We start from the raw sequence: 23,807 nt of genomic DNA on the forward strand, positions 1-23,807 counted from the left end.
AGAGTGAACTTCTCCTTTAAGGTTACGTATTATTTAGTGTGCAAAGACTCCGGTGACCTAACGGCCTCAACCTCGGTGATTTACAAAGAACTCTTTTTATCCTGTTGATGAATGATTTAACTGAAACCTCCAGCCTGGGCTCCTGGGTAACGAGTCCTAACGAACGGTCCGTTTTATTGTAAACAACGAGGCGTGAGATTTGAAAAAAAATATGATGCGCTGCCGGTGAACTGTGAACCCACCAATCATATGTCGCGTACGGCCAAAGCGGCTTTTGAATCCCTCCCTCGGGTCCCGCCCCTGCGCTCTGATTGGCTGCAGCGGGAGCAGCGACAATGTTTAATGCACCATGCGGTGTCCGGAGTTCAGTCAGTCAGTCAGAGGCAGCGCTCCGGGAGACTTAGGAGTTTTTTTTATGTTTTCTTTTTTTTCATGACACCGCAACAAAATATTAAGTTTCACTTCCTGCCAATTCACAGTTCGTACCTGTTAGTTATAATAAACCGAGTTCGTGAATGTGGCGCTGTTGCTGAGCTCCTTCAGCAGACCTCGAGGACGCCAGACAAGGACACTAACGCCGCTCCGGGAATCACTCGCTGTTCTTTTGGGATGTGTAATATCGTTGTAATACTCACTTTGGATCTACCTGAATAGCCATTTGGATTTTTTTTTTCCTCTCTGTCATCGTTCCTGTGTAACGGTGAGTCACTGCAGACAGAAGGCGAGCCGCTGCATCCTAATCAGACAGAGGACTTCAGCAGCTCATTGACATTACAGTCAGACTTTTCTGGAGCACTTTTATTCGCCCCGCGCTGCTCTAAAAGCTGCGTGCGGATCTGAGTTGTTGTTTTTTTTTTTTTTTTTTTTTTTTTGCCTTTTTTCTCCTTTCTTTCTAAAAAATCTCTACATTTACGCACAGAGAGGATACGGCTGGAACAACCTGAAGTCTTTCTCGGAGAGACGGAAACTCTCCCCGAACCCTAACCGAACTGATCTTTAAAATGCTGTAATTTCAGACGATGACAACAGTTTGTTTTGGTAAGTTTGGCTTTTTTTTCCCACCCTCCTCTGTTTGTGTTATTGCCCAGCCGGAAACTGAACCGATTGTTATTTGAGCGCATCAGGCAGGTTTTTCCAGGCGGATGCAACAGCTTCCTACGTGGACCGTTGAATCCCGCAGAGAGGATGAGAGAGAAAGAGAGAGAGAGAGAGAATTGCACGGTTGTGTCAAGAGGTTGGCAGCTCATTTTCGAATTTTTATAAGGCTCATTTTAAATATTTGGATTATGCGGATTTGTTAATGCGTGTAAGAGGCTCCTTTTACGCGCGCTTATTCTGTAACCTATCTGCAGTTATATGTCTATGGCAGTGTTGCTATTTTTTTTTCCTTTGTATACAAAAGTTGCCTTGTTAAAAGTCATCATTCTAAACTGGTAATTACCACACTGGGGTCAGATCGCCAGTTGCACACTTGAAATGCATCCATCCAAATGCATTGCAATATGTCCTCTGTAACCTCCAAGGAGATATTTAGTGTCAGGGTCTCTTCTCAAGGTTAACTAATTGACAAGCATCCCCCATAATTGTGGAGATGAATTACACATGCGCCTTGTCTCCCTTTTGGCACAGCCATGAGTCTGATCTCTCAGAGGCACAATGAAGTCTGTTTTTATATGTGAAATTAGAGACGCGCGTATAAGGTGTAACGCATGTCTCTGCTTTCTTTCCTAGGTGGCATGTGTGAACATTTACAATGAGGATTCTGTTTGGAGACTGGATCGCTATTATTGCTCAGATGAGTTTGGGTGCTCAGCTGAATATAAATTAGGTGTTCAGCGCCACAGATTGCTGGAAGACAGAGAGAGAGGGAGAGACCTGGAGCAAAGACAATCCACAAAGACAAATGTCAAGACCGCACACGATGAGAAGAACTCTCTGTTTGATCTCGAGTAATAGAAATACCACCTTTTGAAATTTGAAAATATCAACAGGTTAAATCTAAAGTGTTTTTACAACGCGGGGATGTATCTTTCTATTTTCTTTTTCCTCCTCTTATGGGCTCAAGCCCTGACCTTGAAAAACTTGAATTACTCCGTCCCAGAGGAACAAGGTCCTGGGACAGTGATTGGGAACATTGCCAAAGATGCCAGACTTGGACTCGAACAAAATGGGCAAGCAGGACAGGGTAAAAAAGCCAACTTTAGGGTGCTGGAGAATTCTGCCCCACATCTCATCGATGTGGACCCACAGAGCGGACTGCTGTACACAAAGCAGCGTATCGACAGGGAAACCTTGTGCAGGAGAAATCCCAAGTGCCAGCTGTCTATGGAGGTGTTTGCCAATGACAAGGAGATTTGCATGATCAAAATAGATATTCAGGACATCAACGACAACTCACCCACTTTTCCCTCTGATCAAATTGATATTGACATTTCTGAAAATGCTGTGCCAGGTACGCGGTTTCCCTTGACCAGTGCACATGACCCAGACGCAGGGGAAAATGGCCTGAAAACCTATCAGATAACCCGCGATGACTACAATCTCTTTTCTCTGGAGGTAAAGACCCGTGGGGATGGGACCAAATTCCCAGAATTAGTTATTCAGCGACCACTAGACAGAGAAGAACGTAGCCATCACACCCTTATTTTGTCAGCCATGGATGGAGGAGAATATCCTCGGTCTGGAACCATGCAGATAAACGTTAAAGTCATTGATTCTAATGATAACAGCCCTTTGTTTGATCAGCCCTCATATATTGTGGAAATCCCTGAAAATTCTGCTCCTGGTAAAGTATTGATCGATTTAAATGCCACTGATCCTGATGAAGGAAACAATGGACAAGTAGTCTATTCTTTTAGTGGTTATGCCCCAGAGAGAATTCGAGAGCTTTTTTCCATAGATTCCAGGACAGGAGTCATAAAGATTCAGGGAGAAATTGACTATGAAGAGAGCCCAGTTATTGAGATTGACGTCCAGGCAAAGGATCTTGGTCCAAATCCAATCCCCGGCCATTGTAAAGTCACCGTTAAAGTGCTTGACAGGAATGATAACTGGCCATCCATAGGCTTTGTATCCGTCAGACAGGGAGCCATCAGTGAGGCGGCACCTCCAGGCACTGTTATTGCTCTTGTCCGTGTCACTGACAAGGACTCAGGCAGGAATGGGCAACTTCAGTGCAGAGTACTGGGTAATGTCCCTTTTAACTTGGAGGAGAACTATGATAACTTCTATACAGTAGTGACAGACCGACCTTTGGACAGAGAAATGCAGGATGAGTATAATGTCACCATTGTGGCTAAAGATAATGGCATTCCTCCTCTAAACTCTACAAAATCCTTCACTGTTAAAATCCTAGATGAGAATGACAATATTCCTCGCTTTACCAAGTCAGTTTACCTCCTTCAGATCCCTGAGAACAACATCCCCGGAGAGTACCTTGGCTCAGTTCTGGCTCATGATCCTGACCTTGGCCAGAATGGCACAGTGTACTACAGCATAATCAACTCCAATGTCAGTGGGGGTGATGTCAACACCTATGTTAATGTGAACGCTGCTAATGGAGCCATCTATGCTGTAAGATCCTTCAACTATGAGCAAATAAAGTATTTTGACTTCAAAGTTCTTGCTAAAGATGCAGGATCTCCGCATCTGGAAAGCAATGCCACCGTGCGCATCAGTGTTCTGGATGTAAACGACAATATCCCTGTCATTGTTCTGCCGCTACTCCAGAATGACACTGCAGAGATCCATGTGCCTCGTAATGTTGGTGTTGGCTACATCGTCACCACGGTGAGAGCGGTGGATAATGATTATGGTGAGAGTGGGAGGCTCACCTATGAGATCTCAGATGGCAATGAAGAGCACCTTTTTGAGATTGATCCCGTGACTGGAGAGGTGCGAACCGCCCACCAGTTCTGGGAGGATGTGAGCCCCATCGTGGAGCTGATCATACGAGTGATGGACCACGGCAAGCCCACCCTCACGGCTGCTGCCAGGCTCATCATCAAAGCTTACAATGGACCTCTACCTGGTGGGGAACCACGTATCAATGAGGACAACCGTAATTGGGACATGTCCCTACCTCTTATTATCACTCTCAGCATTATATCCATAATGCTTCTGGCTGCCATGGTGACCATAGCAATCAAGTGCAAACGGGAAAACAAGGAGATCCGCACCTATAACTGTCGCATTGCAGAGTATTCGCACCCGCAGCTGGGGAAAGGCAAGAAGAAGAAGATTAACAAGAACGACATCATGCTGGTGCAGAGCGAAGTGGAAGAGCGGGATGCCATGAATGTGATGAATGTGGTAAGCAGCCCTTCCTTGGCCACCTCTCCCATGTACTTTGACTACCAGACACGCCTGCCACTCAGCTCACCAAGATCAGAGGTCATGTACCTCAAGCCCACTTCCAATAACCTCAGCGTGCCCCAAGGCCACGTGGGATGCCACACCAGCTTCACAGGCCCAGTCACCAGCACTACAGACACACCTACTAACCGCATGTCCATTATACAGGTAAGAGAACATGCACTCCTCCGCTTCATTGTTGTGCCACCACCTGCACGCCACCCTCAGAAAACAACCATTTCCTATATCAGCATGTGGCCCTTGTTTTGTCAAATGAAAGGAAAGAAGAAAGGGACAGGCAGAGGCAGCACAAACAGAGAAAAGGAAGTGAGGGAGGAGTGAGCAGCGTTAGAAGGATTAAACAGCCATTCTGTGGCTCTCAAAGAGCACAGCCAGTGACAGCAACACAAATCAGCTGCGTTTGAAATATGTCACGCCACTCTTTTCATCTCCAAATCATTCATTAATCACTCAATCACTGTCATTCCACTGCTGTCCAACAAGAGTTTGCTTAGCGGGTCTGTTTCTTTTACAAAAGATCAGTTGAACGTGAACTCACAAATCCCCGCCAAAGGTTGTGAAGCCTCTCCATTTGCCGTTCTAACTAGGCTTTGTGTTTAAATAATGTACCCTGCTATGTTGAAGCTAAAGAAAGGATTCAGTCCACAAAGAGGCAAGAAAGAAAAGGAAAATAATCTTACAGGGCTTTCTTCGTCCTGCATATTTGCCCAATTAGTGGTATTCTGTATATTTATAGAGTCCTTTAAAATGTGAAAAGCTCCATAAATAGCTACATGCTAATCATTCAGAATGAAGAAACACATGCACACGCGCCTTCTGCTGCCTAGGACTATATTTGTGAAGTGAGCAGGTCACTAAAGAAATCAGTATTTAATTTGCCCAGTTAAGACTAGGGATGGGTATCGAGAACCGGTTCCTTTCGGGTATCGTTAAGAAATGATTCGATCCACCGACATCAATAAGCTTTGTGCTTAACAATTCTGTTATTGGTCCTTCAGAGTGGCTGTTGTTTTGGCGGGTGTTTGTCAGGAAAATGATCATTTCTCTACATTGATTACAGACCCTGCAGCGGGTCCTTAATCAACTTTTCTGCAGCGCGGCTTTGCTTTGAACCTTGAACCAATTGAAGTGTGGTTCGCAGATTGAAGCAATGCTTCGGTTGATTGCTTCATTTATTTATTTCTTTCGCTTAATTTCCCACCGCTAAAACCCTAAAGTGCATACGTCTGTGAGTATTATTTACCTTTTCTATGTTAAACTGACCTGTTATGGTCTTCTGAAACAGTTGATAGATGTATTTTATAACTTAAAAACGGGAGCGTTGCTAACGCGTTAGCATGTCTATGGCGTTTTCAATGTTAAAAGTTAGCATTCAGCAATTGCAGCAGTCATCACGTTCGGGTGCATTTGTTTTCAAATTGTAATATTCCTTAAATTTATTTTTGCTTATATATTAATAATCTAATGATTATTATATACAATTTTAGAGAAAGAGACAAAAAGAACCTGAATAGAAACACAACAGAAAATATATAATAGCAATTAACAATGAACATAAATAAATAAATACATACAGAAATAAGTGTTTCCTGTGAACACCTAGTGACTCTTACACCTCCATTTCATCCCTGTCTTATTTAAGTTTAATGACAGTTTGTTTCGGTCAAACCATATTTTCAGTGTGTTAATTTCTTCAGTGATTTCCTCCAGAACTTTCTGCCAAACTACAAAACTGCTGCATCCTTGTAAGAGCAGAATACTACTGGAATGAATCCGAATAAGGAAATTGTATTTTTTTTTTTTTCTCACCTAAATGGATGCTGCACTCACTGCAGTTTATTGTCTGGAATAGTCCCAGATTGCATTTCAGAGCTTCTAGAATTCAAACATTTTCGTGCAGGTGGTGTTGGGGGGTAATTTTGGGTTTCAGCTTTTTTTGTTTTTCACCACTTTCATCCCTGAATATGAGTTGTGATTCACTTTTGTGCGGATTAAAGTTACTAACTGGGACTCCTGTCTCGTTGCGAGAAAGAAACGAGAATCATCCTCCGTTCTGTTCACACAGCCCCAAACGTTGCGCGGCTCTCTGACAAGTCAAGATCGAACGATAGAATTCAGTCTGAATTAATAACGTCAAAGCGAAACACAGTTTTGTTTATTTTTTATGTCCAGAGATCAAGGATACAGTGACTAATCTAATATTTATTTACTTTAAGGCTCAAGGAAATACATAGAAAACCTGTAAAGCCTACTTTTAGTACAACATTCACGAGGTATCGATAAGGGAATCGATAAGGAATCGGATCGATAAGCAGAATCGATAATGGCATTGATATCGATAAAACCTTATCAATACCCATCCCTAGTTAAGACAAATTTTCCACAGTTGTAACGGTCAAACGGTTACCTTGCTATGCTGGAGTGGGTTGTCCGCTAAAGGTCGGTTGGATTGATCTTTGATTGTGACTGAGTGTCAAAGTGTTCTTCAGCAAGATACTGAACTCCTAAACCCATTGAACACATTGCCTCACAAAAAAAAAGTGGGATAAAGTTGGAGTGTACGAATAGTGGTTAAAAGAGCATTACGATATCGTTAGATGGCTACATGTGAGGTGTGAAATGATACATACTTGTACCACAATAACAGCATGAACAGTCCAAGAATTCAGTGTGCTCTGTGATAGACTGACGTACTGTCCAGGGTGTTACTCTTTGTTAACCTGTTTGCATGGATAGGCTTCACCGCCCCCACCCCCACCCTCCATTGACCCTTAATCATGTAGGAAACATCCAGTCTACCCATCTGCCTTTCCAATAAATGAGCTGTTGGATTTCAATAAAACACGTAGATGTGCACGGCGTAAAGTAACTTTGATCTGACATCATCACATGGTGTACTAGTGTGAAGTCTCACTGATCGAAACATTTCCATCTGACATCTTCAAGAGCATAACTGATAATTGGACTTTTCTGTGTAACGAGACCTGTTGGGCTCTTCAACACAGAGGTTGACAAGTTTGTTAATACACTTGTCTTTACAAAAGATTTACTGCCCCCGGCACGCAAGCAATGTCAGAGCGGGGTTGGTATCATCATTTCGTGAGCTTGCTGACATATCTCCTGTTTAAGTCACCTTTTGGGGTCGTGTTTTATTCGTCACAGTTTTGCGGTTAATTCTGTCAATTTTAATTCTGTGAGATTAGCAGATTGTACGCATTTCCAAGGCCGCTTTACACGTCTTTATATGGTGCTCTCAGGTGTTTAAGCCTCTCATGCGGTAACTTCTGTGGGTCTTTGGCTTTAAGCCCATTAAAAAGTCTGTCGTGTCAGACAAGGATTAAGGACTACTTAATGCAGCAGAATGCGACACTACAGATAAAGGTCAGCTGTAACAAAGTCGACCCTTTTTGCTATGCTATGGCCTCCAAATGAAATGTATCTGTCCCTAATGTAAATGAGTGCAATGCAGCCTATTTTATATTAGATTCTGTACATGGCCTGACTTTGATTGAGAGAAAAACTTGAGAATACACTTCTTTCCATTTTGGATCTTGGAGTGGAACTCCCAGACTCCTTATGAGGGTCTCTTCTGTCTTTCCTCTCTCCCTGTGTTTGCGCCGGGTGTGGACGTGACTGTGATTAGACGCGACATGTTCCCAGCAGAGAGGAAGGCCACTGTCTGTTGTTCCCACTCAGTCAAAGCTGTGCTTCTATTATGAGCCAGCTGCAGAGGGCAAAGGTCCACACAAAGGCTGTTAAGGCTTCCTAATCAGAGGGATGGAATAATTGCCGGTCCGTTCTGCCGGGTGTTTCTCTGCTCTAATGTAGTGATGATGAATGAGGCTCTTTGAAGCTGTAGCGCACCCATTTTGTGCTCTTCCTTTGCTGTCCGTCATCAGAGCGCTAAAGGGAAAAGAAGCACGGGCCAGCACATTCCTCTGTGTCTTGTTTACAGTGGGTCCCCTTGACGCAGCAGGCATGTAGGGTGCTCTGTTGTATTATTCAAGAGAAACCTGTGTTGGGAGAGATGGCCTGGGGCGTTAAGTTTCTTCAGAAGCTGTACAGAAGCGTATCGCTTTCCTCCTGCCTCTCGCCCTCCGCATGGACAGTAAGTAACCCGAGTCAGAGAAGAGTGGCTGTGGGGAAAAATGTCAGGAAACAAAGACAGAATTCCCCTCCCATCAATCCCGAGGCTTTTCAGCCAGGCTGTCATGACAGTTTTCCATGGGAAGAGAGGCTAAACAGGATGAAATAAATAAATAAAGTGATGGCTAAAACAGGAGAGTGCATCACAAGAGCGCCTTAGTGCTCCCATCTTCATTTGCACGCTGTACTCCCGTAATGCTAATGATGGTTTATAGAGGTGCACTCTCGGACATGCTGGACATGGGATGGAGTTGGGAAAGGGGGAATAATAGGAACATATCAGCAGAGCTCTGTTGGTGTTATCACTGTCAGTGCCATGGCAGCACCAAGCCCAGTGGAGAGCTTCATTTCATTTGCACAGAGAATTCCTGGGATAAGGAGATGGATGATACGTAATGATGCCTAATTCCACTTAAGGCGTTGAAGGGAATTACTTAGTGTGGAATCAAGGTTAAAACCAATCTGCTGCAGAATTCCTCAGGAAGAGAGGATTTCAGTAATTCGATCCACAGAGCGAGTCGGCGCCCCCGCTCATTCTTGAATACATTTTAGGATTTTTGTCCCACTTTACGCTTAGCTCCAGCAGCTGCGCCACGCCATGGCCCACCACCTGTTTCATAAGTTTGACTTTGCTGTCTTCACGCTACACTGCACTGCTCTTTGTTGCCAGCACAAGAACCATTATCACATTGATTTGTTTTGATAAATTTTGAGTGTTTTAATTTGATTATCTGTGAGCGCTAATTAAAAATCACCGTGTGCTGCTGGGAGGCCGTCTGCATTAATAAGGCGGGGGTCGTATCGAGGGTGGGGAGCTATAACAAAGCTATAAAAGCCGCCTGTGGGTGGCAGCATTCTGCCTTGTGATAAGATGATGGCGTCTGTGATGAAGTGGTCTGTGCTGACTTTTCATGCTCACTGTTCAGTGAAATCATTACAACAAACATGTTGAATATACACATTTTTTATGTTTGTAAGTGTGCACTTGAGAATATTGTTTTTTTCCATAATGACCCCAACTGAACTTTACTAGAGCTGCAACTAATGATACTGTCTACCGCATTTATATTTTATAGTCTTACTGTTGTGATAGCGCTTACACACAAGAAGATTGTTGGAACTTTTTTTTTTTTTTTTTTTACTCTGCATTGTCCAGGAGACTGAGAGAAACATTTCATTTCTCAATATGTCTGTATATGTATTGCAGATTTGACAAATAAAGCTGACTTGACTTGAAACTGGTCAGTGCGGTTCGTGGTGGTAGCAGTAGGTCTTGTGCACACTGATACAGTGATACAATGTTGGTGCATTTATTCAAATTAATTTAATGTGCATGTAGTGCATAAGCAGGCCATGTCAGTGTCTGGGGGGTTGGGGTGTCAGGATCCAGAGTTTGTGTGGGAAGCAGGGAAAATGGGGAAGGAGCAGGGAAGGAGTTGAGGGGTCGGATAGCCTGTTGAGTGAAAGAAACTGTCCCTCAGTCAGCTGGTCCTGGCCTGGAGACACTGTAGTCTCTTCCGTGATGTTAGAATTTAATGGGTGGGTGGGATCTCCTGGCCTTGTGGGTGAGGTGGGTGCTATATATGTCTTGGGGGGGTACCTACAATCTTCTCAGCTCCTCTCACGATGCGCTTAAGGGTTCTGCGTCAGGATGTGGTGCAGGTGACCTACTACAACGTGCCCCTGTAGAAGGTGTACATGATGGGGTCGGGGACCTAGCTCTTCTTAGTTTGCGGAGGAAGTGGAGGTGTTGGTGAGCTTTCTCAGCCAATGATGTGGTGTTGGTGGTCCAGGAGAGATCCTCTGTGATGTACACACCCAGGAACATGGTGCTGCTCACCCTCCACACCAGCACCGTTGATGATCAGAGAAGGGTGCTGAGAATGTGCTCTTCTGAAGTCCACAATCCAAGTCCCTCTCCACATTGAGGGACAGATTGTTGTGCTCACACCACAAGGTCAAGTGGTTCACCTCATTCCTGTAGTTGGTCTCATTATTGTTGCTGATGACACTCACCCTGGTTGTGTTGTCCGCGAACTTGAGGAGAATGTTGGTGTTGTGCAGTCCTGGGTCAGCAGAGTGAAGAGGAGGGGGCTCAGCACACATCCTTGATGGGCCCCTGTGTTCAAGGTGATGACGCTGGATGTGTTGCTGCTGACCCGCACTGCCTGTGGTCTCCCTGTCAGGAAGTCCAGCAGCCAGTTGCACAGTGAGGTGTTCAGTCCCAACCGGTCCAGTTTGACGATCAGCTATTGGAGGATGACTGTGTTGATTGCTGAGCTGATGTCAATGAACAGGAAGGGAGCGTGAGTCCAGAATATTTTTAGAACCTTAGACCTGAGACCAGACCAGTTTTTTTGGAAGAACTCAACCCTTTTATTTCATTAATTATGTAATTTTTTATGTTAATTTACTCTTAATGTGTTCATAAATTGTTTATGTTCTTGTTATCATATACGCACTATTATTATTATAATTTTTATTAATATTATTCTTATTTCATTTTATTATTACTTCTATTTTGTCATTAGATTTTTAAATGGACCATGATGGAAATAAGTGTTTTCACTTTCTTGTGTTAAACACGTATTCTTAATGTATTTACAGTTGTATTATGTACTTACATTGAACTTACTAAATAAAATCACACACTTTAATATATGGATGATTTAGCACCCCCCCCCCCCCCCCCCCTTGCTGGAATGGAGTGAGTCCAGAATGGAATAATCAGTGTCCGTTGTTCAGTGTTTAGATAATATCCGTAGTTTCTCCAAAAATATTAGTCCTATCAACGTTCTGTTTTGTCAGCATTCATCCTTGATCCAAAATACATAAGCATACTGAACTGTAAACATCAGCTCTCTCCAGTTACTCTGTAATCAAAGTTATATGCACGCACACAAGCATGCACAGCTTTTTGTCTCTTCTGCATTCTGCTGCAAGCAGGTGCTTTTATTTTTACACACCCACTAACAGACACGGTGGAGGAAGACATCAAACGCACTCCACTTCTCACTTACGGTAATCGCAGTATGATACTTAACTAAACTGACTAAACCAATTGAACTGTAAAAACACAATAAACTTATAACACTAACATGAGCTAAAATAGCAACATTTAAAACCCCAAAGTGTCACGGTGCATTGCAGCACAATGCCCATTGTTTACTGTTGTTGGCTAATAGTGCTAATTTCTCCAAAAATATTAGTCCTATTTTGCATCATTCATCCTTGACCCAAAATACATAAGCATAGCAAACGGCAAATGTCAGCTCTCTCAGGTTCCACTGTGATTGGAGCCACACACACACGCAAACATGCACACAGAGGCCACTTGACTATTATATTTGAAAATACCTGCAGAAATCTGTTTTTTTATCTTTTGGTAATAAATTATTTCTAAACACAAGGTGCTCCATGAGGCTTTTGACTGAAGAATGCTGAGAAGAAGACCCACAAGAGGTGTGCCTTGTTGATTTAAGCAGTGTGTCTACAATATAGGAGACAAAAAAGTGCGCCCCTTTGAAGTGTTTTGGTTGGATATATACATGCCAGCTGTGTAGCTGGAGCAGATGTCGGTAATGGTTCCTTCCAGGAATGGTCTTACGCTGCATAATTTACAGAGACTGTGTATATATGCTCTTGTGTGTGTCTGTAGTGCTGGTGGGGGTGGTAGAGAGGCTTCATTTTATATTCCAGGCATGTGATTTAAGTCTTTTTGCTGGCAGGCTCCGTGACAGAGACCCTCTCTTTTATGAGCGTGACAATCTTGCATTTGTCCTAACCTAAAAAAAGAAAAAAAAAAACTTTCTCTTGACAAACACACACGCACCCGTTAAGGGCTCAGGTTGTTTTTAAGGATTCCACTGAACAGTCTTATTGATGCCTCTGCTCTATGCTGTATTGAAATTGCTCCCACACTTCAGTGGCCACTGAGGCAATGAATCGAAAAGTGCGCTTTATTTCATTTCTCTGCTTCTGCCTTCATCTTTAGATAACTGCTTTCTTCTCTGGCTTTCCACAGAATGACTTTGGTAAACCTGTATGTGCTGCAGCCTGCTTAGAGACAGAATGGAACAGCTTAGCAAATAGACACGCAGTCATTTATAGGGAAGAGAGGCAGTTCAAGAAGGCATTTGTCATTTCTGTGCTCCATCGCCCTGTTGAGCAGTTTGAGGCCACTAGGTCAGATTTGTCTTATTGGTATTTGTCAGTACATTAAAAAAAAAAAAAAAAATTGGCTTGCCTTAGGATGTATTGTCATATTTCCGCAAATAAACCTGCTGCTACTGTACGTAACACTACATGCTGAAATTCTGAATTATTAATGGCAGTTTTATCTTTCCTCATCTCCCCCCAAGCTCGAATGATAGATGCATCTGAAAGGAAAGTGCAGTCAGATTACACAATGTTCCACTGGAGACCAGAAGCGAATTATGTTATCTTTGGATAGCAAAAGCAGAGATTTTTTTTTTTTTTTTTGAATATTTAATTTGTTCTCAGCTATTACCGTTGTTTTCACTGGGACATTAGCATTGGGTGCTTGTTTTAGTACAAATTCATCACAATATCTTGCACACGTGGCAGCTCTTTAACACACAGAGCAGCAGCGGTTACTGGGTTATTTGCAAACTCGACACTTAAAGTGCCACAATGTAAATAAGTGGTGGAAGATGTCACAGTGAACATCAGATGTCTTTGACAAGATAATTATGAACAAGCACAAAGATGAGGACAAATAGCAGAATGAGAAACACAGCGCTTTGCAGAAAATGTAAGTTGACATTCTTTTGTATACTCTCATATCCTGTTGACTTGTGTATGTCTACCAAAGTTTGCAGTATGTGTATGTTACATACGATGACATGAGCCAGTCGTGACTCAAGTAATCAGACACAAACAGTCTATATAAGACAAGGTCTAAAGAGCCAACACTAGTGTATTTGGGGCGTGTCAAACTCTATGTTGTGCTCAGATATCAAACCACGCAAATAGCAAAGTTGAGTACAGTGCACAAATTATGTTTAATCACTTAATTTCAGTGATGCCGGTTAATGCTTTACTCGCGTTACTCAAATCTGACCGCTTCTTTCAGTAACAAATAATCTAAAACTGCCTTCATTTCATGTTTTACAAAAACTTTATTTTCTGGAAATAGTATTTAAGTTCAACTTAAAATGTCAGGACATACATCGTTTACGTTACTGTTAAAAACATACTTCCAATTTAGTGAGTATTGGCAAAACTGGTCATTTTTTTTTAAACTCTGTGCTGCTCTTTGAGTGTCCTCGCTAAAAACAGCTGAAGACCTGCGATGTGTTAACAACAAATACTAATGCTCTTTTTCCACCCAAATGCACCTAAAGTGTCTTTCTGAGGATGACATGGTGTAAAAAAGTGCTGATAAAATTTTCTTACCTGTCACTCTGGTCATGCTTTCTGCATAAATGCACATTATCCATTCTTCCTGCTCAGACGGCAAACCGGGGCGAATCCAGACAGAAAGGGGGCATGGGGTGAAGGGACATGCCCCCTATAACACCCTTTGATTAAAGGTCGACTTTTGAAGGTTTTTTCATACTACTCCTACTACTACTAATACTGCTAATAATAATAATAATAATAATAATTTCAACAACTAAAATGTTTAGAAAGAATTTAAATGTTAGAAAAATGGTAGAAAGAATTTAATACCTACATCTATAAACATTGTACATTATAAATTGTACGTTTTACCATTACAGTGTTGTCAACAGTTAAATGTGAAGTCAAGAAAGACTGTCTGAATTTTATTTTATTTTTTTTATAAAACAATTATTTATGTTAATTGATGTCAAGAAAGACAGCCTTCATTTCATGTTTTACAACTTTTTTTCTGGAAATAGTATTTAAGTTCAACTTAAAATGTCAGGACATACATTGTTTACATTGCTGTTAAAATAACACGTCCAATTTAGTGAGTATTGGCAAAACTAGTTATTTTCATGTTGAGGTATCAGCGGGGTTGTTGTTTGTAGCTGCTGAAAGTAAATTATAAAGTAACTAGTAATCTAACGAAGTTACTTTTTCAAGGAGTAATCAGTAATTGGATTGCTTCTTCAAAGTAACTGTGGCAACACTGCTTAATTTGTTGTGGGCATGTTTTGGGTATGACATGGCATATAGCAATCCAATCAGAGTGTCAAGTGCCATTTCCTTTAAAACAAAAGTGCAGCAGCACTGCCGTGTTGCTTGGTAGATTGCAATTTCATAAGTGAGTGATTTTCCAGCAAGGAAACAGTTATGCATGCATACATAGTGTCCAAGAGCGTGAGTGGGAGCAGCAGGGATACACCACTCATAGCAGAGGCTCATACCAGAGAAATGCAAATTTTGCTCATTTATCCAAAATCCACTGAATAGTTATTCTCCATTCGAGCTGAACTTTCTTTGTGTATGTGTGTGTGTGTTCAAACTGAACTACACACCAAATTGAGAAGCCACCACCAAATGTACACGTCTACTAGCCAATCAGTGTCAAGTATGGGGAGATGCAACCTGCATACATGATGACATCAGGATGTAAAAATGTGATCCCTGGTTCCCTACCATCCCTGGTTCTCAAGACCAGGCACCTAAGTGGCTCTACTCTTCTTTTTTTTTTTTTTTAGATCTTTAGTTATACTTTAGTATACACTAGTAGAGTTCTACCCTAGAATTGGAATGTATAGTAGAATATATAACACTGAATTTTCATGAAAAGTTTTGTAGTCCAACTTCAACGTTGCACTGTAAAATCAACATGTGTGAAAATAGACAAAGAAATAAAAATTGTATACCCCAGTTCCAATGAAGTTGGGACGTTGTGTAAAATGTAAATAAAATGTAATGTAATACAATGATTTGCAAATCCTCTTCAACCTATATTCAGTTGAATACAAGCTATTTAATGTTCAAACTGATAAACTTTGTTGTTTTTGTGGAAATATTTGGTCATTTTGAAATGGATGCCTGCAACACATTTCAAAAAAGTTGGGACAGGGCAACAAAAGACTGGGAAAGTTGATGAATGCTCAAAGAACACCTAATTGGAAACAGGTGTGTCATGATTGGGTATAAAAGGAGCATCCCCAAAAGACTCAGCCATTCACAAGCAAAGATGGGGCAAGGATCACCACTTTGTGAACAACTCCATGAAAAAATAGTCCAACAGTTTAAGAACAATGTTTCTCAACATTTAATTGCAAGGAATTTAGGGATTCCAGCATCTACAGTCCATAATCAGAAGATTCAGAATCTACACGTAAGCGGCAAGGCCAAAAACCAACACTGATTGCCCATGACCTTTGATCCCTCAGGCGGCACTGCATTAAAAACCGACATCATTGTGTAAAGGATCTTACCGTATGGGCTCAGGAACACTTCAAAAAACCATTGTCAGTTAACACAGTTCATTGCTACATCTACAAGTGCAAGTTAAAACTCTACCATGCAAAGTGAAAGCCATACATCAACAACTTCCAGAAATGCCGCTGCCATCTCTGGGCCCGAGCTCATTTGAAATGGACAGACGCAAAGTGGAAAAGTGTGCTGTGGTCTGATGAGTCCATAGTTCAAATTGTTTTTGGAAATCATGGACATTGTGTCCTCTGGACAAAAGAGAAAAAGACTATCCATATTGTTACCGGTGCAAAAAGTTCAAAAGCCAGCATCTGTGATGGTATGGGGGTGTGTTATTGCCCATGACATGGGCAACTTACACATCTGTGATGGCAAATTCACTACCGGAATGCATCAAACTCATTTCAAATGAATGTTCTTTTAAGGTACTTCTAAAACGACATTTGTGGACATAATAAGCAATCTGGGTTTAATTTTTGATCATTTATAGATAAGTTTTTTTGTATATATGAATTGACAAGCAGTGAAGATTTATTTGATTGGAACTTGATTGTTTTGTTTTTTTGTTTTTTGTTTCCCTTTTTTATTATTTCTCATTTTATATATTTTTGAATGCATTTTTGATTTTTGTATATTGTGTTTGTTGATTTGTGTGGACCTAGGAAGAATAGCTGCAGCTCAGCTGTAGCTAATGGGGATCCAAATAAATAAATAAATAAACATAAACATAAAACCAATGCTGAAAGGTACATCCAGGTTTTGGGCAAAACATGCTGCCATCCAACCAACGTCTTTTTCAAGGACGTCCCTGCTTATTTCAGCAAGACAATGCCAAGCCACATTCTGCACGTGTTATACAACAGTGTGGCTTCGTAGTAAAAGAGTGTGGGTACTAGACTGTTCTGCCTGCAGTCCAGACCTGTCGCCCACTGAAAATGTGTGGCACATTATGAAGCACAAAATACGACAACGGAGACCCCAGACTGTTGAACAACTAAAGTCGTACATCAAGCAAGAATGGGAAAGAATTCCACCTACAAAGCTTCAAGAGCTAGTGTCCTCAGTTCTCAAACGCTTATTGAGTGTTGTTAGAAGGAAAGGTGATGTAACACAGTGGTAAACATACCACTGTCCCAACTTTTTTGAAACATGCTGCAGGCATCCATTTTAAAATGAGCAAATATTTGCACAAAAACAATAAAGTTTATCAGTTTGAACATTAAATATCTTGTCTTTGTGGTGTATTCAATTGAATATTGGTTGAAGAGGATTTGCAAATCATTGTATTCTGTTTCTATTTACATTTTACACAATGTCCCAACTTCATTGGAATTGGGGTTGTATATAGGGGTGTACCGATACACAAAAATCACTGTTTGGTACGTACCTCGGTTTTGAGATCGCGGTTCGGTTCATTTTCAGTACAGTATGGGAACAAAATGCAAAACCTAAATTTGCTTGTTGTTTAAACCAAGAAATTATTGTAACATTATACAACCAGGAAAATAAAACAGTTGCAAAGTGCTGCCTGGTAATAAGTTAAATAAAATGTTCTCAAATAAACAACAAATGTATGAAATTTTATAAAAAATAAATTCCTAGTAAACAGCTTTTAACAAAACCATTTCACAAGTAAAGTGCAGCACAAAAGTTCCAGCATGAAGCCCTGTTCAGTTTTATTCAACCTTGATATTGTTTGCCAGAAAAATTAACTTGTCCAAAACTATCACACTCTATAAGGATTTTTTTTTACAGAATTAATGTTAAAGAATCCCTTTATTTTTGTACAATTTATTATCTCTTTCTATTAACTGTTCATTTAATGTTTGTTAATATGTCTTTTTAAATTGAGTTTAAAAAACATTGTTAATAAAACCACCTTAGAAATATTTAGAACCACAAATAAACTTGATTGTTTGTTTGTTTATTTATTGTGCCATTAAAATTGGCCATCACTTATTAAAATAAAATAACTTCAAGTCCAGGGCTCCTCAAAGTCTGGGGACTATTTAATCACAGCGCAGCAAACGAGGTCAGTACGCTGAGCGAGTCAGAGTGAGGAGGATTGTAGATATCCCTCTGCTCAGCGCTTTACGACTGCTGCAGGCGGCGCTGCAGAAGAGGGGGAGACCCGCTGCCACTCAGTAACAAGTGAAACTTTCACGTTCAGTCGCCAAACATCAGAAAAGTCCACAGTAATGCCAGGAAAAGTAGCTAGATTTGTCGCTAGTCGCTTTTGAGAAAATAAGTCATCAAGAGGGTTTGGAAAGTCACCAGATTTAACGAGAAAGTTGCAAAGTTGGCAACACTCAATGTAAACACATGCAATGTGAACTCACCTGTGCACAGCCCTGTACCGAACCGAACGTCCCATACCGAAATGGTTCAATACAAATACATGTACCGTTACGCCCTTATCTATCTAGTCTATCATTGCATATTTTCTCTTCTCTTGATCATCCCGTAATGCCTTTTGAATTCCAACAGGCTATTCCGCAACGTAGGAGCACAGCAGGAAAAGGCTCCAAAACCTGCTGACTTCTTTTTAACCTTTGGGACACAGAGCAAAAAAATTGAGAAAGATTGCAACCATTACTTAATAAGCTCTTTCCCGACCCAAGAATCACCTCTATATTTAGTTGAAACCCACGAGTAACTTTTTGAGGCATACACAAAGCAACACACAGCTATACAGGTGTCATCATTTAACCTTTGCCCTCCACTTTTTAGTTGGCAAAGGGGTTTTCTTGTGTTGCCTGTATGACAGTACAAAATCCTTATTTTGGTTTTTGAAGTTTTCCACCAAATTCCCTTCCTGACAAAACTTACAAATTACATGGAGAATGGGGGAAGATGGTTTGAACCAGGACCCTTCCTTACTGAAAAGCAGCACATTTAACCACTTGTCCACCATTACTGCCCTTAAAGACATAAAAAAAACCCTGAATAGAACAAATCCTCATTTTCAGTCAAAGTTAATCAGTTAATCATTATTTTTCCCTCATTTGAGTAGCCAGTAAATCTGAGCAATTTCAGTGTCTTATAGAGAGGTGCCAGAATTGTCTTATAGAGAGGTGCCAGCATGCTGCCCTTCCGTGCATGTTAGGTGAAATGGAAAGTTCTGAGTGTGTTCTGTATGTGGTCTGTGTATCATCTTCATTACTCACTAGAAATATTTGCATCCAAATGCTGTGTGTTCGCTTGTGCAAATTCCTTTTTTTTTTTTTTTTTTTCCTCTTTCACTGGCAACGCAGGGCAACAAAAGAATAAGTACTTTTGTTTTTTACAAATGTGGAGAGCGAGATAGGATATGATGACACAAGTTAACCTCCTTGATGGCCACATTGGTTAGACACATTACACCAATTGTCCCGGTTCAATTGGAAGCAGCCTATTGGAAGTGACACAGGCACAATAATCAGACTGGGGATTGTCACTGCACATTCACTGTCACGTTGTGTTTGTGGAACAGCGGAAGTGTATCGTCTGCCTAATTCAGTGGTTGTGGAGCATTAAAAAAAGTAATTTCGTCGAGTAACAAGTGCGCTCGTTTAGCCTGGCTCATCTTGAGCAGCCAAACTGGTAATTAAATGGTTTCAGATCAAGTCCTAATCACAGTCTGTAATTTTTTGTTGTATTGTTATTGCAAAGCTACTAAGCGCTTTGCTGCTTTTGTTGTCCCAGCCATTGTTTGTGGTGTTTTCTTGCATGATGATGTGTCCTGCCTTCTTGACCCCGCTGAATATGCAAGTTGCTCGTATTTCTGTTCAGCATGAAGTGCATGTGTGCACTTTAGATGTACATGGTAATCCAACATGGTAATACAACAGATTTTCTGTACACCTTCATGAAAACAATCCTGGGCTACACACACACACACACACACACACGATTGTGTGCATGCAGTAGATTTGCACATTTTTACATTGATTGTGCTATTTGTGGGTTTATTATTAAGCCTGATGCACGCCCTGATACCCATTGGTATCTTTAGCACAGAATGAATGAGTGTCTACGACTCTCCCTGGATAGGAAACCTGTCCATTGCAGGTTATTTCCCGAACCAAGGCTGGTATCCTCACTCACTCATCATTCATCTTCAACTGCTTATCCAAGATCAGGTTGCGTGGGCGACAGCTCCTGCAGGGGACCCCAGACTTCTCTTTCCCGGGCCACATTGACCACCTCCAACTGGTGGATCCCGAGGTGTTCCCAAGCCTATGTGGAGATAGAAATTCTCCACGTAGTACTGGGTCTTCCCCGGGGTCTCCTCCCAGATGGCCATGCCTAGAACACCTCCATTACCAGATGCCCGAACCACCTCAGCTGGCACCTTTCAACGCAAAGGGGCCAGCTGTACTCCGAGCTCCCCACGGAAGACCGAGCTTGTCACCCTATGTCTAAGGGAGACTCCAGCCACCCTCCTAAGGAAACCCATTCCGGCGGCTTGTACCCACAATCTAATTCTTTAGGTCATGACCCAACCCTCATGACCATAGGTGAGAGGGCAAAGATGAGGACAAATAGCACAGTGAGAAACACAATGTTTGTAGAAAGTACAAGTTGACATTTTTTTGTGTACTCTCATATCCTGTTTGGCTGGTATCCTAATGCTAGATGAACTGAGACAAGGATACAGACAGATTTCAATTCATTTTTCAATTTATTTAGTTTATATAGCGCCAAATCACAACAAAGCTGCCTCAAGGTGCTTCACACAAGTAAGGTCTAACCTTACCAACCCCTAGAGCAAGCACACAGGCGACAGTGGTAAGGTAAAACTCCCTCTGATGATTTGAGGAAGAAACCTCAAGTAGACCAGACTCAGAGGGGCGACCCTCTGCTTGGGCCAAGGTAGCAAAAAGGTTTACAATACAAAACACAACACAACAGTTGGCGAGCGTTCATGCAGGTGTCCAGTCCACTGCCGGGGGAGAGAAGGTTAGGAAGGGGGGGTCATCGAGCCACTTGTTGGATCTGTTCTTACAGTGGAGTTCGTCCCATGTCTGTTACAGAAATCATCCAATCCAGCACATGGATCCAGCTGCATCTCAGACAGAGAGAAAAACAAAACAGAATCAGTTGGCCAGAAAACCTACACTTAAGGTATAATTTGTCAGCAATAAGCAACAGGAAAGCAGAAGAAATACTAAGGTGATCGCCAACCACTAGCAAGCTTCACTAACAGACCAGACTTTAGATTAAGGTGAGGCTGAGACTTGCTCTGTTTACTAATAAAATTTATTTCAAAGGGTAGGGAGCATAGTACCATACTATGCAGTATGCTAGCCATACAACAGGGAGAATAGATGTGTCTTAAGTCTGGACTTGAAAGTCGCTACAGAATCTGACTGTTTTATTGACTCAGGGAGATTCCACAAAACATGCGCACAATAATAGAAGGCTCTCTGGCCCACAGACTTTTTATTCACCCTAGGGACACAAAGTAGCCTTGCGCCCTGAGAATGCAGAGCCCGAAACAGGTAGCAAAACAGAAAGATAGAGAAAAGATACCATGACCATGAATCAAACCCTGGTCTGCATAGTGGTATTCAGTCCAGATAATGTTTATTGGTGGCTGTGTGGGTTGTGCGATCAAAGCAGCCGCAATTAAGAGATCACAGCATTCACTTTGGAGGAACGTGAGGTTCAGCTCCCCTTTTTCTGTTTGTCATGCATGTCCATGCGTCTGCGCTGTCAATAGTTGTGCCCTGAAGCATCAGTCTCACGAGTGGAGTGAGCCTACCTGTAGGGGCTGCTTGTCCCCTGAGGGATCTTGGGTACCTTCTGGGTTCTGAAAGCTTCATTTTTTGAGCAGCGGGGGGCAGGAGCTGCAGCAATAGATGGGTGTACATCAAACTGACCTCAGGTCCACCGAGATGCACAAAACACAGGAGGATACATGGGTATACATATCATGGCAATGTATTCTTTGAACTGCCAGCAGCTGGGCCTCCATGCTGCAAATCAAGCAGTTTCAAAGTCAAACAAAGTGGAACTCACTCTGCTGTGTCTTGGCATGGGTCCAATCTGAGAAAGCTTTTCTTTCTGCCACATCTTCCTTTACTATGCCCTCCAGGCATGAGCTGTAGAAACAACACAGCTCCAAGAGTGAGTTATGCGGATCTCTTCTCACCTTCTATCTCATTAGTATAAGAGAAATGATTTCTTCCGCCCTTGTTCACTTTCTCTCTCTCTCTCTCTCTCTCTCTCTCTCTCTCTCTCTCTCTCTCTCTCTCTCTCTCTCTCTCTCTCTCTATGCCCTTGCCTTCTGCAGTTGTACTTCACCTTCGTCTGTAATGTAATTAATCCACTGTAGGAATATAAGACAATCTAATTTGTTCCAATTTCACCTAACTACTCATCAAAAGAAGCCATTGTGAAATGGTCTTGAGCTGAGGGCAGATTTCATGATTTTCAAAGTGGATTCTGGTCTGAATTATATCTGGTTGGGTTCCAACATGGTGCAGAACACTTGAAAGTTACTGCGCCGCAGAGGTGTTGCTGCAATGCATGTGTGAGTGACAGGTCTTGTAGATCTGTCTTGGTCCGATCGCTTTCAGCTCGGTCGCAGTTCATTCAAACAAGTTCATATTTATCCATAGTTAATGTGTTTGGATGGTAGTAACACCAGCCAACGCAAAGCTGGAATTGGCATCACAACAGAATTAATTAAGAAGTTGAGTTGGCTTATGTGGCTGTAGTCTAGAATTTTTTCTGTATATTTAAAGTTTTCACCTCCAGCTTGTGCAGTGGGTAATACACGCATCCCTTTTTCATCTAGGGTTTGCAAAATGATCTGTGAGTGTGTCCTGATCTCAGTTTTACTGAGTAAATTGTTGCATAATCAGAGCAGCTGAAAAAATACTTAATAGCCAGTGGTGGGCACAGTTCAGCTAATCCGATAGTAGATAATTATCAAAGCTAATGTTTTTACTTCCATAACCAACCATCATCATCATTTTATTTCAAACCATCATCTTCCGATAAATTTAGATTCTGATAACATTTTTTGCTGGTAAAGTTTAACGGTCAAAAACGTTTGTAAACCCTAAAATCAAACATTTTAGCCCGTTTATTGTGTGCTTGCAGCAGACTGGCTGCCTGTCGCTTGCTGATGATGTCATCATAAAGCGCAAAACATGATTGGCCAGTGAATGCAGGGAGCATTGTGGGTAGTGTAGTTCAGGTTCACTTTGGACGTTACAGTGACTCGTCCACTCGACACAAAAAAACAAAACAGACTAATTTTAACATTATTTTATTTTAGTTCTTTTTGGCTGTAATTTAAAAGCCAAAACTTGGTGGGGGAGAGGAGCTCTCGTGGCGCAGGTGTGTCTACAGAGGGAGGGACTTTTCTTCACGTTTAGACACTGTTTTGGATTTAAAAAAAAAGATGCTTTATGTGGATTATTTATTCAGATGAATCCCACTGAAACTAACAGGTAAGAATTTATATTTACTTCGTGCATTTTATTCTGCCAGTCAATGCATTAATGGATGTATTTCGGTTGTTTAAGCCGCAGCGTTCAAAGCATGTGAAAAAAGCAGCAGCTTTTTAGTTCGTAAATGATGGTGTATCTAATACTGAGATAAACTCTGACCTCTAATACTGTGTTTTACTGCTTTTGAAAGATGATGACTGTTTTGGTTTTGTTTTTTTATTTATTCATTTTTCACGTGTTCTTTGTGTTTGTGATCCTTGAATTTACCCAGCAGCCCCTGCGGTGCTTAAAATGAAACTGGTTTATCATATGCCGACAGTGTAAGTGATGTGGCCGCGTCCAAATCACTACTAATAGTTATCAGTTATCTGTAATAAAGATACAATTTTTAGCAGTTTATCGGTTTATCGTCATAAAAGATAACTTCTCAGTTATCTGATTAATGGTTATCAAAGCTGACTT

The 23,807-nt window shown here is 41.5% G+C and overlaps 1 protein-coding gene across 4 annotated transcripts in view; it reads left to right on the top strand.

Moving 5' to 3' along the window:
- The first annotated feature begins 915 nt into the window (after positions 1-915).
- The window catches only part of pcdh17 (protocadherin 17), a 205,191-nt gene continuing 182,299 nt past the window's right edge, over positions 916-23,807 (top strand). For 2 of the 4 annotated variants that reach the window (XM_034192906.1, XM_034192913.1), the window contains exons 1-2: positions 916-1,038; positions 1,732-4,521. In XM_034192906.1, coding sequence (XP_034048797.1) covers positions 2,023-4,521 — 2,499 coding nt within the window. In that variant the 5' untranslated portion in view covers positions 916-1,038; positions 1,732-2,022. The remainder of the gene's footprint in view (positions 1,039-1,731; positions 4,522-23,807) is intronic. The other 2 variants (XM_034192920.1, XM_034192929.1) reach the window with 1 other exon arrangement.

This window comes from Thalassophryne amazonica, chromosome 2, assembly GCF_902500255.1.
Source record: "Thalassophryne amazonica chromosome 2, fThaAma1.1, whole genome shotgun sequence".
NCBI lineage: Eukaryota > Metazoa > Chordata > Actinopteri > Batrachoidiformes > Batrachoididae > Thalassophryne > Thalassophryne amazonica.